This window comes from Cervus elaphus, chromosome 22 (genome assembly GCF_910594005.1).
Source record: "Cervus elaphus chromosome 22, mCerEla1.1, whole genome shotgun sequence".
NCBI lineage: Eukaryota > Metazoa > Chordata > Mammalia > Artiodactyla > Cervidae > Cervus > Cervus elaphus.
The window spans coordinates 5,673,510-5,688,011 of record NC_057836.1 but is presented as its reverse complement, the minus strand read 5'-3'; the positions used below and the strand labels follow the sequence as shown (position 1 = coordinate 5,688,011).

The following is a 14,502-nucleotide window of genomic DNA, read 5'->3' as shown; positions in this document are numbered from 1 at the left end:
ATTTTGTGTTTTTGTGCTTTCTGGCCTTTTTGCGACAAGCATGTATTACTTTTATAATAAAAGAGAATAAAATAAATCTAAGATATAGCCGTTTTCTTTCTCAAAGTCGACTGCAGAGAATCACAAATGGTTTCCCAGATTTATTTCCTAAAATGTCTGCAAATAAGCTCCACTCAAATTAAGCACACTTATAACTACTCAGCTGCAGTTAACAAACTGCTAGTCATCTGGAATTCCATTTTCTACCTCACACACATACACAAAAAGGGAAAGAACGGAAAAAAGAGAAGAAAAGTAAAGGAAAAAAAGGAAGTCTCCTCTAGTGGATCCCTGTGGCTACACGATAAAATACAAAGCCAGTCCTTTAGAACACAGTCTGGAGTTCTGTGGTTCCAGTACTCTGCTTGAAATGTGGGCTCTCAAAAAAAAAAAAAAAAAGAAAGAAACATGGGCTCTCTGAACCCAGGAGCTGCAAGGGCCTCACTCGCTGAGGGGCGGGGAGCCAAGCGGCTCCCCCTCGGGGAGGGGGGTCTCCCCCTTGCCTTCCGATGCCTCTTCCTGTGTTCGCTCCGCCCTGGGGGGCTGCTGCTACTCTAACGGGGCTTCCCCAGCAGGAAGCTCATCCATTTGCAGCAACCCATGGTGGGTGACTTTTCTACACGCAGGACAGTATGCGGGAAGCGGACGCAGCAGCTCTAGGTGCCACAAAAGGTGGCTGACAAATTCAGCTGCCACGTTCAGCGGCTCCTCTCTCATCATGGTCAGACCAGCTTTCCCTCTTCTCTGCAGCTTAATAATTCCTGCCCCCTCCTGATTTTCCCAAAAATTCCTGTGAAGGATTCTGGCTGATTTGAAATGGAGTGGAGAGGAAATGCAAAACTACTTCAGTGGGCAGCTGTGTACATCAAAGGTGCGGCAAAAGGAACTCACACCCCAGTGTCCTGTCCTCGTCTGCTCAGATGGATGGCGTTTTTGATAAGCAAGATGATGATGGCTTATTAAAAACAAAAGCAGCAAATCCAGGAATATGAAAAATTAATAGAAAATAAATATTGTTCTATGTACAGAGTGGGTCACTGTAAATGTATGAACTGGAGACGCCTTTCTTACAATACTTAATAGAAATAAGCAAAAGGAAAAAGGGTAAACATTAGCAAAGCAAAAAAAAATTTTAAATAGTTTTATAGCTATAAATATAACTTTTATATAGTTTATATAAAATATAAATTAATAAATTTATAAATACATTTAACATAAAATTTTAACTATGCATTTGTACTGCCCCCTTCCGATTTTCCCCCCAAAATTTGCACTATGATAAACTGAAGCAAGGAGAAACTTAATATGGGCAGCCAGAAAGTTTTGCTTCTGGTCATAGTGGATGGGCTCATACTGAAGCAACCCTCCCAGCAGACAACAATGACAAACTTTGGCCAAAATACATACAAAAGACTCTTTGAAGGTACTGGAAAGCAAATGACAGAAACTGGAGTCAACACTTGGAGAAATGGAAAAATAACTCATTGAGTTTCTTGTTTCCTTGGCCTTTTGCCTGAGGGCAGGCCTTGGCTGGAACATTATGCTAAGTGGCTAGACTTTGGATATAAATCCAGGATCTTTCTGATTTTAGGAATCAAAAAAAGAGAATTCAGGACTATCACAGTGACTGGAAAGTAAGAAGGGAAAGCACAAAAATAAAGGAAAAAGGGATAGGAGAGGATTTCCAAAGCCTATGACTAAAACCTGCCAAAATCTCTGGCTAACACCAGAAACTACAGATGTGCAAAGCAGAAAACGAGATGCCCAGTGAAGGCCGAAAGAGCAGCACAAATATTTCACATGTTAACCCCCTCAGGGAAGACAGAGTTTAGTCTTTTACTAAGGTAAACTGGCTACTAAAACAAAAACTTAAGTTCTTCAGAGGAACATAATAGAATCCATAAGTCTCTACAAGGCAAAATTTACTATATCTAGGATAATTTCTAAAATTACTAGACACAGACAAAAAACAAACAAAAAACCACAGGACACTATGATCCACATTTTTTAAAAGGAAATCAGTAAAGACCAAATCATGAAATGATCTAGATGTTGAAATTACCAGATAAAAAAATTTAAAGTATTTTAAAATGTTAAAGTAACAGTGTTTGAGAATATGAAGGACAATATACTACTAATGAATGAACAGACAGGAAATCTCAGCAGAACAGCAGAAGCTGAGAAATGTACCCTGGGTTTCAGAGGAGTCTTTTGGTTTTGCTTTTTTCCCCCCTTTTTGACCTAGCTGCAGTTTGCCTGTGTTTATAGTGTATGTAAAGTATGATATATGACAGCAATAACAAAGGAGAGAAGAATTCAGAAAATGCTGCTTAAAGTTCTTGGAATTCACGTGAGTTGTTTTTTGTTGTTATTTAGCCATTAAGTCATGTCCGACAGTTTTGCAGTCCGATGGACTGTAGCCAGTCAGGCTTCTCTGTCCATGGGACCTCTCAGACAAGAATACTGGAACGGGTTGCCATTTCCTCCTCCAGGGGATCTTCCCAACCCAAGGATTGAACCTGTGTCTCCTGCATTGCCCCCTGGGCCACCAGGGAAGCCCTTCATGTGAATTACTGTATTATCTGGGATTAGCTGAAGATGTATTAGTATAATGGAATAAATATGCTCAATCAATCCAAATTTCTTTTGACACAAACTCTATAGGAAAAAAGTTAGGGGAAGGGGCTGGTGGATAGAGAAAGAAGGAGAGGAATATAATGCGAAAAATCAAGGATCCCACCTTGGAAGAAAACATAATTCAAGTACAGGATTACTTACAGAACATTTTGATAAGAACACAAATTCATTAAAATAAGAGTTCAATAACAAGATAATAAAACAGTGAGAGAGGAAAACAATATAGTAGGCCAAAGGAAACAACATTATCCAATAAATAAAGTAGACATAGCAACATGGTTCTTAGTGAAAATCAAATTACAGAGGTAGCTAAAAGACCTAAGATGATCCTTATGTATGCAGAGGAAGAAGACAAAGAGAATAAAGCACTTCAAGAGAATGTATTCAATAGAGAAGAGCAAAACCATTCAACAAAGGGATAGTTTATATCATCGAAATGAATCTGAAAAGTGGAACAGAAGCTTTATTCAAAGATGTATAACATTACTAGGATTAGAAAGCTGTCTCTCCTTTCCATATTGAGGTATGGACAGATGCCAGAAATAATGCTGATAGTGGTTATTCCTGGATGGTAGGAATGGTTTGGTTGTTTATTTCAACTTGTTATTCATCCACATCAGTGCCTGCCTTCCAGGGCTGCAGGAATACGAAAAGACCCAGCACAGAAGCATATCCAGGCTGGTGGCTGGCCCTGAACAAACACGCTGTAGGTGAGGTCGATTACTATGATTACCAAGTTAGGTACATAAACCTACTGGTGACGAACACGCTCTGTTATCAGGCTAGATCCCACCTCCTATCCCACTTGAGCTAAGTGTGCACAGCCCCAGGCTTCTGCCAAACAAGCTACCCCCAAGGGCCCTTAGCCCAGAGCGCTCACTCCCCTGGTGTTCGTCACACGCATCCTGTGAACCCCAGTCCTGCAAAAGTGCCCCCTTAATCAGACTTCCTTCTTCCTCCCATGAACACCATGACACTTTGTTTTTCTCTTGTAGGCATTTAAATAGTTTGTTTTGGAACTGAGTGGTTCCCTGGTAGCTAGCTGGTAAAGAATCCGCCTGCAATGCCGGAGACACCAGTTTGATTCCTGGGTCAGGAAGATCTGCTGGAGAAGGGATAGGCTACCCACTCCAGTATGCTTGGGCTTCCCTGGTGGCTCAGCTGATAAAGAATCCGCCTGCAATGCGGGAGACCTGGGTTCTATCCCTGGGTTGGGACGATCCCCTGGAGAAGGGAATGGCTATCCACTCCAGGATTCTGGGCTGGAGAATCCATGGACCGTATAGTCCACAGGGTCGCAAAGAGTCAGACACTGCAAAGAGTTGGAGCTTAACAGCTCAAATCTTGACTCTACCACAAACTAGCTATGTCACTTCGGGAAATTCATTTAACACCCTTGAGTCCAAGTTTTCTCCTCTTAAGATATGGGATAATAATATCCACCTCACAAAACTGTTGAGAAAAGTAAAATTGAAAGTTAAGGTTTATAAAGTAACTACACAGAGCACAGTAAAGAGATGTTTTTAAAGATTGTTTTATGTGACATGCTTTATCTTATCCATCTTATTAAAATATTAACAGGACTAGTCCTATTAACATATATATATATACGTACATATACCTACAAACACACACATACACACACCCATACTTCTTAAAGTCAAGAGTATTTTACTTGGCTTTGTACTCAGTGAACGGCCTATTAGTACAGTGACTTGCAGGTGAGCTAACACAATGTAAAGGATGATAGGGTCCTTGGCAGGTCATACTGTCTAGTAATTCCCCAAACTAGTAAGGCTTTGAAAAGTAAGAGTCCTGGGGTCTGCTACACGCTATCTCGGTTAGTGAAACTGGGCTGAAATCTGAGAATTTATCGTTTTTTTAAGCTTGCTAGTCAGGCAGATCAGGGAATCAGAGAAGGTAGCCCATGCATATTTGCTGCAATCACTTGTGCTGGTCCCAGACAGTGACAGCCCATCTAGAATGAGCCGGTCCCACGTCGCAAACCCCTGAGGCAAGAAGACTGCTCTTCAAACAACCTAGAGCCGGGAAGGGAGCACCTCCTGCTGTTTGCTTCGTGTGTCTAGCCTGGAGGAGCTGGACCCCTGCTCTCTGCACAACTGTGCAACCCCAGGCATCACGTTCCAGAGGCTGGGACTTCCACCAGCACGAGGAAAGCTTTTCCTTCTCAAGGCTGTATGCCTACATGAGCCTGGCTTTAATTGTCTGGTACAACCACACTGACCACTCAAACACTGCCCCTTTTGTATCAAGATTTGTCCCATCATTAAAAGAGTAGTTACATGTTCACTATCAGTAATTTTTGAAAATACAGAGGTAGCAGAAAGAATCAAATACCCAGAGATGTACCACTTAAAAGACAATCCATGGTTCAGAGTTCCTTTCTAATCATTTACTGATATCCCACATATATTCTGCCAAGTTATAACTTTGTGAAGATCATTGCCTGTGGCTGCACAGTTTACCATGTGGATAAGCTGTGACTCACGTAACCCCTTCCCTGTTGCCAGACATTAATGTCATCTTACAAATAAGGATACCATGCCTGTCTTGGTGGATAACGTATTTTCCATGTTTTAAAGCACTTCCTCAGGACAGAGTCATAGACAAGGAATTACCACGCCAAAGGATATTGAAATCTTTAGCTGTGTGCTTTAGAAATACTGACCTTGACTTCCCATATTATATTTAAGGTTCAAGTCATTGTTTGAACTGAGGTTCTTCAAGAAAACCTTATAATCCACTGCAGCATCTTTATCAATATTGTAGTGTTGTGCAAACCTAAAATAGAAACATTCATTAGTATTCAGAAATTCTGATACAGAGCATCTAAATGAAGCAGGTTTGTTACTGAGGTACCTTTACGCTGGGGCTGGCATTAATTTTAATGCATTTCTCCAGCTAGAGCTAGAAAATAGAAGTAAACCCTAGGAAATGTTACTGTAAGATTTTTAAAATGCAAATACCCCTGAAACTAACATAATCAACTATGCCTCAATTTAAAAATAAATTAAATAAATAAAAGGAGGTATTTGGCAGGGGGGAAATCTCATCACTCTGCCTCCAGGGGGCTGTGTATTGGTGTGACTGGACAGGAATGTCTTAGGACCCATGAAAGGAACGCCCTTGCCTGCACCCTTAGGGCCCTCTCCCCTCTCTGGTGGGAGTGGGTGAGGGGCACCTCTGCACTCAGATGGCAAAAGCAGGTCCCATTTCCTTTAATAATTGGTGGGGGATGGATCTGGGCCATGAGTCAGCATAGGATTTCTATAACCAGACAAATCTAGAGCTGGGGGAGGACAGAACACATCCCACCTTCTTGACCAAGTACATCATTTCACAGAGAGAAGCCATGCCCAGGATGGCATATCATTTTAAAGCAGTTAAAGGTGGGAGGGGGGAACTTTTCTTGGAGCATTCTAGGCCTTGCATGTATAGGAAGAGAAATTTTTAAAACACTTAAGCAATGTCTCTTCCTGAAATATACAGAGACACTCTTTTTTTAAAGTCAAGATAAATGGAATGTTTGGATTCTTTTCTTTTTTCTTTCTAAAATGAAATTTCTATTATTCAAATCTGCCACTTGATAAATGGTTTTCTAGATAATTTCTGCATTATTACATTTATAAAAAAATTGACAGTTTTTAAATGTTTGGTTATATTGTCTCCATATGCGTTGGTTTCTATAATTATCTAATTTCATGCTGCTTTCTAAAAAATTTAGTAATTATCACTTAAAGTATTTGTTATTTTTCTGTTTTCCAAATTTAACAAAGAGCAATGTCGTGTATTCATTTCAATGCATACCTTTTTTTTTTTCCACTTTGGTGAATCCTGCCTATTGTCCTAGTAAGAAAAATTATCTTGAGATATGATAGCTGCCAGATGTTAACACTGAGACTCCCTAAATAGCTCCATCTTTCATCCACAGACTCTGCCTGGCAAACATAGCTGTAAGCACAGGAACCCAGAAGGTGGCCCCTGATGGGCTCCTTTCCGAGTTGCTGTCCTGCAGAAAGTCTCTGCTGCTCTGCCGCTCCAGGAAAATGTCAGCATCCTAATAAAAAAAAAAAAACCCTGTCACCAGCTCTCCCGATTCCTGTGAAAACTCAGCATTCCTTCCAACTGGTACTGGCTCAAGAGGGTCCTGACCTTTCCTAAAGTTCAGCCCACCAGCGTTCGTAATACCCGCTACACGGTCGCTGAGAACAGGCAGACACAAGCCCGTGGTAATATTTCCTACAGATACAATTCAAAAATGAAGCCTCGGTACTTCCCAAGGATGCAGTATCTCAAAAGCCTTTTCTTTTTTTAAAAACAAGAATCAAGGCATTCCCAATCCCAAGTCAGACCCATTCCCAAGATGCAGCAATAAAGGCCATTTTCCCAGGGACCTGATCTGCAGGCGGGTGAAGTCACCCGTGTGCAGATGCCCAGGGCAAGACGGCCACGTGGGAAGACTGCCTTCAGGGACAAAGGAGACAATGCCAATGGACACATAAACCTCTTCAGCATCACCACCTACAATTGCGCCTTGGGCTGCATTCATCTGCCCAGGCAGCAGGCTGACCAACTGAGTTTATTTGTTTGTTTTTCAAGGTAACAAAAATGATTTTACCCGGATTCAAATATTTTGTCCTGCAGGGCGGTGCACAGGACAGTAGAGGGGTGTGAGATGGGGAAGGGAGAGAAAACCCCGCGGGTCTCAGGACAGTTGGGCCAAGCATAGAACCTGGAAATGACCGTCTCCCCCAGTTCTCCTTTCCACAGGCTCGATGGTGTTCTGCAGCCTCAAGAGAGCTATTTCTCAGAGAGTAGAGGGCACCCCTGGGAGTCTTCATGACAGTGAGATTATCGCTGTGAAACGAGCACCTACTACGTGCCAGGCACATGGCAGGCACACTTTGCACTTTCCTCGACGTCCTCCAGCCTGGAGAGGCAGGCTCCTGAGTCCCGTCTCTTTAAGAGAAAGCTGAATCTCAGAGAGGCCCAGGAGGCTAGGGAGGGCAGACAGAGACCTGACCCCAAGCATGCCTGGCTTCAAAGCCCAGACCACTCCTACTTCCCTGTGCCCCACCCCACGCTGAAGGCTGGTATTAAAGAGAAAGCTGTTAGATAAAAGAAAGGATTCAAAAATGCATTGTGTTTCCTGCTGAAACACTGAAAAGGCAAAGCTAATACTGAAGCAGCTTCTCAAGGAAAGACTATATTCTCTCCAGCTTCAATAAGAAAAGCATTAAAGCAATTGAAGAAATGGTCTACTTTTGATCTTCCCCATTTCAGTTCTAAAGGAAAGCAATTCTATTATGTTAAGTTCCTCCAGCCTTATCACACAAACAGTATTGTTTTTGAGGCTTAAAAAAAAAAAATCTCAAATAAAAATTTGTGGAGTTCTTTATTATTCAATACTTGTGAGATGGGGAAACAGACAGTAACATTTTTTATAGATTTACTAGGTTGGAGACTGCAGTGCCAAACACAAGGTTTATTGTCAAATAAAACACTGTTTTGTATTTTGATTGCCTGTTTTAGAAGAGTGTTGCTTCTGTTCTATAATTGCGTGCACAAAATTATTTAATTTGTTTTGTTTGGATCTTATTCTGGACATTTTCCCAGTCGGAAAGATGTAAAAATTAAAACATCTATTATGTCTTTTATATTCTGAGGTGGGTTATAAAGAGAAAAAGAAGAAGAAAATATTCAAAAGACTCAGAAATATCCATATTTTAAGTCTCCGTGCTTTCCAGGCCCTGCTGTGGTCCGTGAGGCTGTCGTCACATGCCCTGCAGACTTCCTTGTTCTGGGAGCAAATTCCTCTCCTAACAGAGGCAACATCGTCTTTATTTAATAAAATGACGTAAGCAACCACAACGTCCCATTTTACTAGCGATTTATAACTGCAGTGTGATGTGAAACCCTTAGGCTCAGGGGGAAATAATCAGGCGTGGTACTTTCGTTAATGGCCTGGAGGGTGCTGAGGAAAGTGGGGAAAGGCAGGAAGACGACGAGGCCCTCTTGACTGAGGTTACACACGGGCTCCCCTTCCAGAGGCATCCATCCAAAAGTCAGGTAGCCACAGAATCTGAGCATTTGGCTTATTGAGCATGGAGCTTATTGGAGGCTCAAAAAACGTGCCACTTCCACACACCGCTGGAATCAGGGGCAGGTGGCCGCAGCTTGCAAATGCCGTGGAGCGGCCCCTGCATTCCCCGCCGCGGCCGTGCCCGCCCCGCACAGACCTCAGAGGAAAAGTCGGCTTCCGTTGCTACATCAGGATGGAGGGCCAAGAGGGAGCGCAGCGACCAAAGAATAAATGCTGACATGTTCACTCTTCTCCCAACCCCGGGCCCGGAGCAGGAGTCATCTGTGAACTGGAATCCCGGGTGGCGGAGGGCGTGGTGCCAGGCAGGCAGAGACAGACCCTGGTGACGGATGGCTCAGATAATCAAGATGTGTTCAGAGCTGCAGGCCAGCTGACTCTCACCCGAGGCAGGCTGGAGGAATTGGAACCGTTAGCTCTCACTTTTGAGAATTCGTGGAGAGCTTCAGGGACATGGGAGGAACGTCGACTGAGTATCTCTTTTAAAAATGGTCAAGACAGGGATTTCCCTGGTGGTATGGTGGCTAAGACGCTGCACTTCCCAATGCAGGGGGCCTGGTTCAATCCCTGGTCAGAGAACTAGATCCCACATGATGCAACTAAGAGTTCATATGCTGAAACTAAGACCTGACACAGTCACATAAATAAATAACATAAATATTAGAAAAATAACCCAGTGTTAGAACTATTTTAAAAAGAAAAAGAAAACAGTCAAGACAGAGGAGGTGGGAGGGAAGATGCTGCCTGGACCCGGTAAACCCGACAGGTCCCATTTTGAAACTGGTTGACGCTTCGACTGAGCAGTGTCTCAGCACACCTTTGCTTACTTACTTTTTGTATTCCTCATCTTTCATCTTCAAACAGAAGGTCTCCAGAACCCTCCTCAGCTCATGTGGCTGGACCAGACCAGTTGTGTTAACATCAATGAGCATAAGGGCTTTGATGACGGTTTTAATGTTTTTGAAAATCTGCATATAAAAAGCGATTTAGGAAAAGTCAAAAGATCCAGTGTTAAAAATCAGGATGGTAATAAAACATCGCGAGGATGAACGTGTTTAAACACTTCTTGTAAAATAAAATGTTTCCAAAGACACACACTCGTAGATATTGCAAAATGACACATCTATGGAAAAAAGGACACTTTCCATTTCTTGAATGTTTTCAAAGCAATTTTCTCTATAAATGATCTTAGTAAGTTGAGAAAAAAACTCTTTCTGATGTAAAGTGGAAGGTCTCATACACAATTCATTCCCTTGTAGAGCCATATGAAAAGTCTTTTTTGTTACTTGATACTTTAAAACTATAGTTCTGGCATAGCTGGACGTGGACAATTTTTATTTTTCATTGCCATATGCAAACTATTTTTACTAGGAGCTAGAAAAATATGAGTATATATTTCAACCCCTTTGAATTTTTAAAAGACGTTACAGGAAAAGTTTTACAGCAATCTTTCCCAAATTTAGCAAATGCGTGTTTATTGGGCATGCGGACCTGAAAGGCATTTGGTAAGGCCCCGTGGAGGCACAGGGCTGTGTGCTGGTCCGAAGCTACTTCTGCGTTAAGGAGAGGAACAGCCATCAGGGCTCCGTGTGCCGAGCCCAGAACCGCGTGAGTGAGTCCTGCAGAGCCCCACAAAGGAAGCGCTGTGTCCCCACTTTTAGTGAAAGCTGAGTCTGATGAGGCTGCAGGAGTCACCCGTCATCGCCCGGTTAGACAACAGTGATGCCGAGGGTCCATCCCCCAGCATCCATCCCCCAGCATCCACGGTCCATGGATCAAGTCCATCCCCAAACCTCGCCTCCCGCAGAGACAAGAAGGCACGTAAATAAACATTGCCCAAAATAGGAACCATGGGAACAAGAGCCCAACACCAGAGACAGACAAAGGAGGAGCTGTGGGTCTTCACAGAGGAGGACAAACACCTCCAGCGGAGCTCCCCAGGGGGGCTTCCTGCAGGAGGCGGCATCTGAGCTGGGAGGAGAGGGTACTGAGAATAGCAGGTGTGAAAGCAGGCTTGTGCAGGAAGGGTGATAACGCCCAGTCCAGCTGGGTCCTGGGAGGCCTGACCACATCCCGCTCCAGATCAGACCAAGTCCAGCCCGGACGCAGAGGGGACCCAGTGCACTGCAGGGAAGGGCTTTAGGGAAGACTGCAAGATGGACAGGGTTGTTCCCGATTTCCTCGACATCTTCGCTGACTGCTCCCTTTACTGCCTTTGACCTGAAGGAGCCCCCTGGCAGCACCCCCACCCCAGGGTGAATGTCTTAGGGACCCTCTGCCTGAGAGGAAGCACTGTGCTGGAGCGGGGATGGCCTCGTCCCGGCTCCTCCTGGCTGCGTCAGCTTGCCACCTCCCCGGCCCCGACCAGAGGACGTAAGCCCCTCACACCCACCCTGCCTCAGCACCGTTCATGCGGTCCACACGGACGACCTCTGATCTCTGACTCAGCTCCACGTCCTCCTCCCGTCCAGAGGTCACCTCCCTGCTCACACTCAGCACTTGTCACCAGTAAGTGCTTCGCTCCAAAACCAAGCGCCATGTCCAAGGATCCCCTAACTTTCAGCTCCCTTCCCTGAGGGCCGACCCCCAACAACCATCTTCCCTCCACGACCCCGCCACGCTCCATCTTTATACTCCTGCCACACTCTATCATTATACCCCCCACCACGCTCCATCTTTGGGCTTCCCTTGTGGCTCAGGTGCTAAAGAATCCACCTGCAATGCCGGAGACCTGGGTTCAATGCCTGGGCTGGGAAGATCCCCTGGAGAAGAGAAAGGCTACCCACTCACGTATTCTGGCCTGGAGAATTCCACGGACTGTATAGTCCATGGGGTTGCAGAGTCGGACACGACTGAGCGACTTTCATGGTCCATCTTTATACTCCCCGCCATGCTCCATCTTTATAATGACCCACTGCCTCTGTGCTCCACCCGCCCCTTCCGCCTGCCTCCTCCTGTCAGGGCGAGACCCTAACTCTGGCCAAATCCGACTCACGGCCTCTTCCAAGTGCCCGATGTGGCTGGAGAGGACAGGCCATGGAGCCCTACCTGGGTCCCCTCACTCGAGACACTAACCCCACCAGCAGCGGGTGCATAGGAATCCTTGTCTCCGCTCCCCACTGTCTCTGCTCTTCTCCTCCCTTCCCATCCGCCTCCTTCCTCTATCACGGATAACCTTCCTCCTTCCTTACAGGGAAAACAGAAGCCACTGGAAGGCAACGCCCTGTGCTTCGGATACCCACAGCCCGTGTGCTCCTGCACCCAGGGACCAGGTCCCTTCCTCATCTCACCCAGGGATCGGTCCCGTCCTCCACACCCAGGAACCAGTTCCCGTCCTCCTCTTACCCAGGGATCGGTCCCGTCCTCTCACCCAGGGACCGGGTCCCGTCCTCCTCTCACCCAGGGATAGTTCCTGTCCTCTGCACCCAGGGATCAGTCCCATCCTCTGCACCCAGGGACCGGGTTCCATCCTCCTCTGCACCCAGGTACAGGTCCCATCCTCCACACCCAGGTACAGGTTCTGTCCTGCTCCAGACGCTGACCCCGCTGCCCTCACGCACACAATGACGTGCCATATCTGAACCATCTTAGAAGGGAGACCTCCCTCCTCGCCTGGCCTGTGCCTCTAGCTGCTTCTTCCCTTGTGCAGAAATCGCCCCCCAGAAGAGCTGTCTGCACTTTCTGTCTCCAGTGTCTCTCCTATAGCCGATCAGCTCTGTCCCCACCACCACACAAAGACTGTGACCTTGTCGCGGTGGTGACTTTGCCAGGTCCAGGGGTTCCTGGGGCCCATCTTGCTGTCCACGCATCAGCCCTCCACCCAGCTCAGCGTCCTGTCCTCTGGACACACATTTCCACCCCAGCTTCCACACCCCGTCCCGGGTCCTCCTTGGCTTTCTGCCTTGGGCTTGGTCTGGTCCCTGCTGGTCCCTCTGAAGTCTGGGCATGCACGGACTCAGGCTCCGGGTCTCCTGGCTTGTCTAACCACACTCCCTCCCGGGTGGCCCCATCCTGTGGCCTTCATAACCAGCCGATGGCTCCAGCCGTCTGTCTCCACCAGCCCTGGCCTTATCTCTCAGCCTTAGTCAGGACACCCACTTTGAGAGTCCAGCAGACACTGGCTCCACCTGTCCCGTTGCGGCAGGGCCATCCCGCCATATTCTCTTCTCAGTCCCAAGAGCCCAGCAGCCCTCCCATGATGACTTTTCCGGGATCCAGCCTGTGTCTCTACCTTGCGCCCTTGGGCTGGGCTGGGCTGGGCTGGTGGAACCACCTCCCACCTGGGCTCCCAGTGTCCACGCCCGACCCATGGCTGAGGCTCAGCAGCAGCGGGGGTGCCTGTGTATCCAGGGCTGGGCACACACCCATTTGCCCACTGCCTGCCCGGCGCTCCGACCCCTCCAGGTCCAAGGCCAGGGCCCTGCAAACTGGCTCCGAGCAGTTCTCCTGCCTCGTCCCAGTCCCTGCCGCTCCTCAGGAGTGCCAGCCAGGTGCCTCTGGCCTCAGGAACATTCACTCTTCCTTCTGCTCGGACCTTTCCTCCCCAGACTCCCACTGGCTCCTCCTTTGCTTTTCTCGGGGGTTGGTCCACGTGTCATCTTATCCAAAAGGCTTCCCCTGACCCCACGCCCAGCCGTCATCTTCTTGGTACTCCTCACAACTAATTTCAAGCCTGTCTTTACTGCCCGTCTCTCCCTCGGGGATGTGGGCTCCCTGAGAGCAGGGTTCTGCCCACCACGTCACCCCCGAGGTCTAGAGCAGCTGCCTCTACAGAGCGAAAGAATGAATGAACCCAGCTCCTTTTCACCTGCTTGGGAGAAAGCCACACACTGAGGAAGCTGTGTTCTATGTCTGTGAACACACCTCCCTAGAGCCAACCCTCAGAGCAGTGAGGATTACATTCAGTGCAATCAAGGCTACAGTAATAGGATCATTGAATAAATAGTCATTGGATTTTGTCATGCGCCAAGCCCTGTGCTAAACTGTATACACGTCTCCCACTTCTACCAACCAGGGGGCCTTGGCTGAACCGAGCTCAGTATTCAAAACCCAGAAGACCAAGCCGGGAGCTGCCTGGACAGCATCAGCTGCCGTGAAGCGGCCCAAGCGTGTCCACCCTCAGCTCCACCCCTTTGTCTGAGAGCATGGAGCCCCCGCCACTAGAGCACTTGTGCCCGAGGCCAAAAAACAAAAAAACCCTCAGCACTTTGTCTGCTGCCAAGTCCTGATTCACCTCTTCTGGTAAAATGGGAGGACGGGAGGCGATGTGCTTTTTTAAAAAACCCGAAGCAACACATATGGGCCCCGCGGGGAAAGCGGGGAGCTACAGAGCTGGCACGAGCGCACAGCCAACCGGAGGTGTATCTCCAAGTCTCGTATCGCTTGTCAGACTGAAGCTTGGCAGCGTCTCGGCGGAGCTGCAGATGGTGAGGTTTATCAGAGGCACCGGAGCTGGGGCCGCGGCGTGAGGGCTGCTCCCACCCGGGACGGAAGGAGAAGCGGCCCGGAGGGAAGGAAGGGCCTGCCCTGCCCCAGCCCACTGCCCTCACACTTGAGGAGGGAGACAGGAGAGGGAGAGGGGCAGGGAGATGAGGCGCACTGCGCAGGGAGCCCCCAGCTCCTCTGGGCTGGCTAGACGCCCGCCACCTGGGCTCAGCCGGGCCACGTCTGCATCGAGAGAGTCCCTGCCTCTGAGACCCCTGCTC

The 14,502-nt window shown here is 47.3% G+C and overlaps 1 protein-coding gene across 1 annotated transcript in view; it reads right to left on the bottom strand.

The window, feature by feature from the left end:
• Window positions 1-14,502, bottom strand: part of EFCAB6 (EF-hand calcium binding domain 6) — a 248,362-nt gene that overhangs the window by 163,276 nt on the left and 70,584 nt on the right. The window contains exons 7-8 of the mRNA XM_043882452.1: window positions 9,629-9,765; window positions 5,366-5,478 (exon numbers count right to left, since the gene is read on the bottom strand). Of these exons, the coding sequence (XP_043738387.1) occupies window positions 5,366-5,478; window positions 9,629-9,765 (250 nt within the window). The remainder of the gene's footprint in view (window positions 1-5,365; window positions 5,479-9,628; window positions 9,766-14,502) is intronic.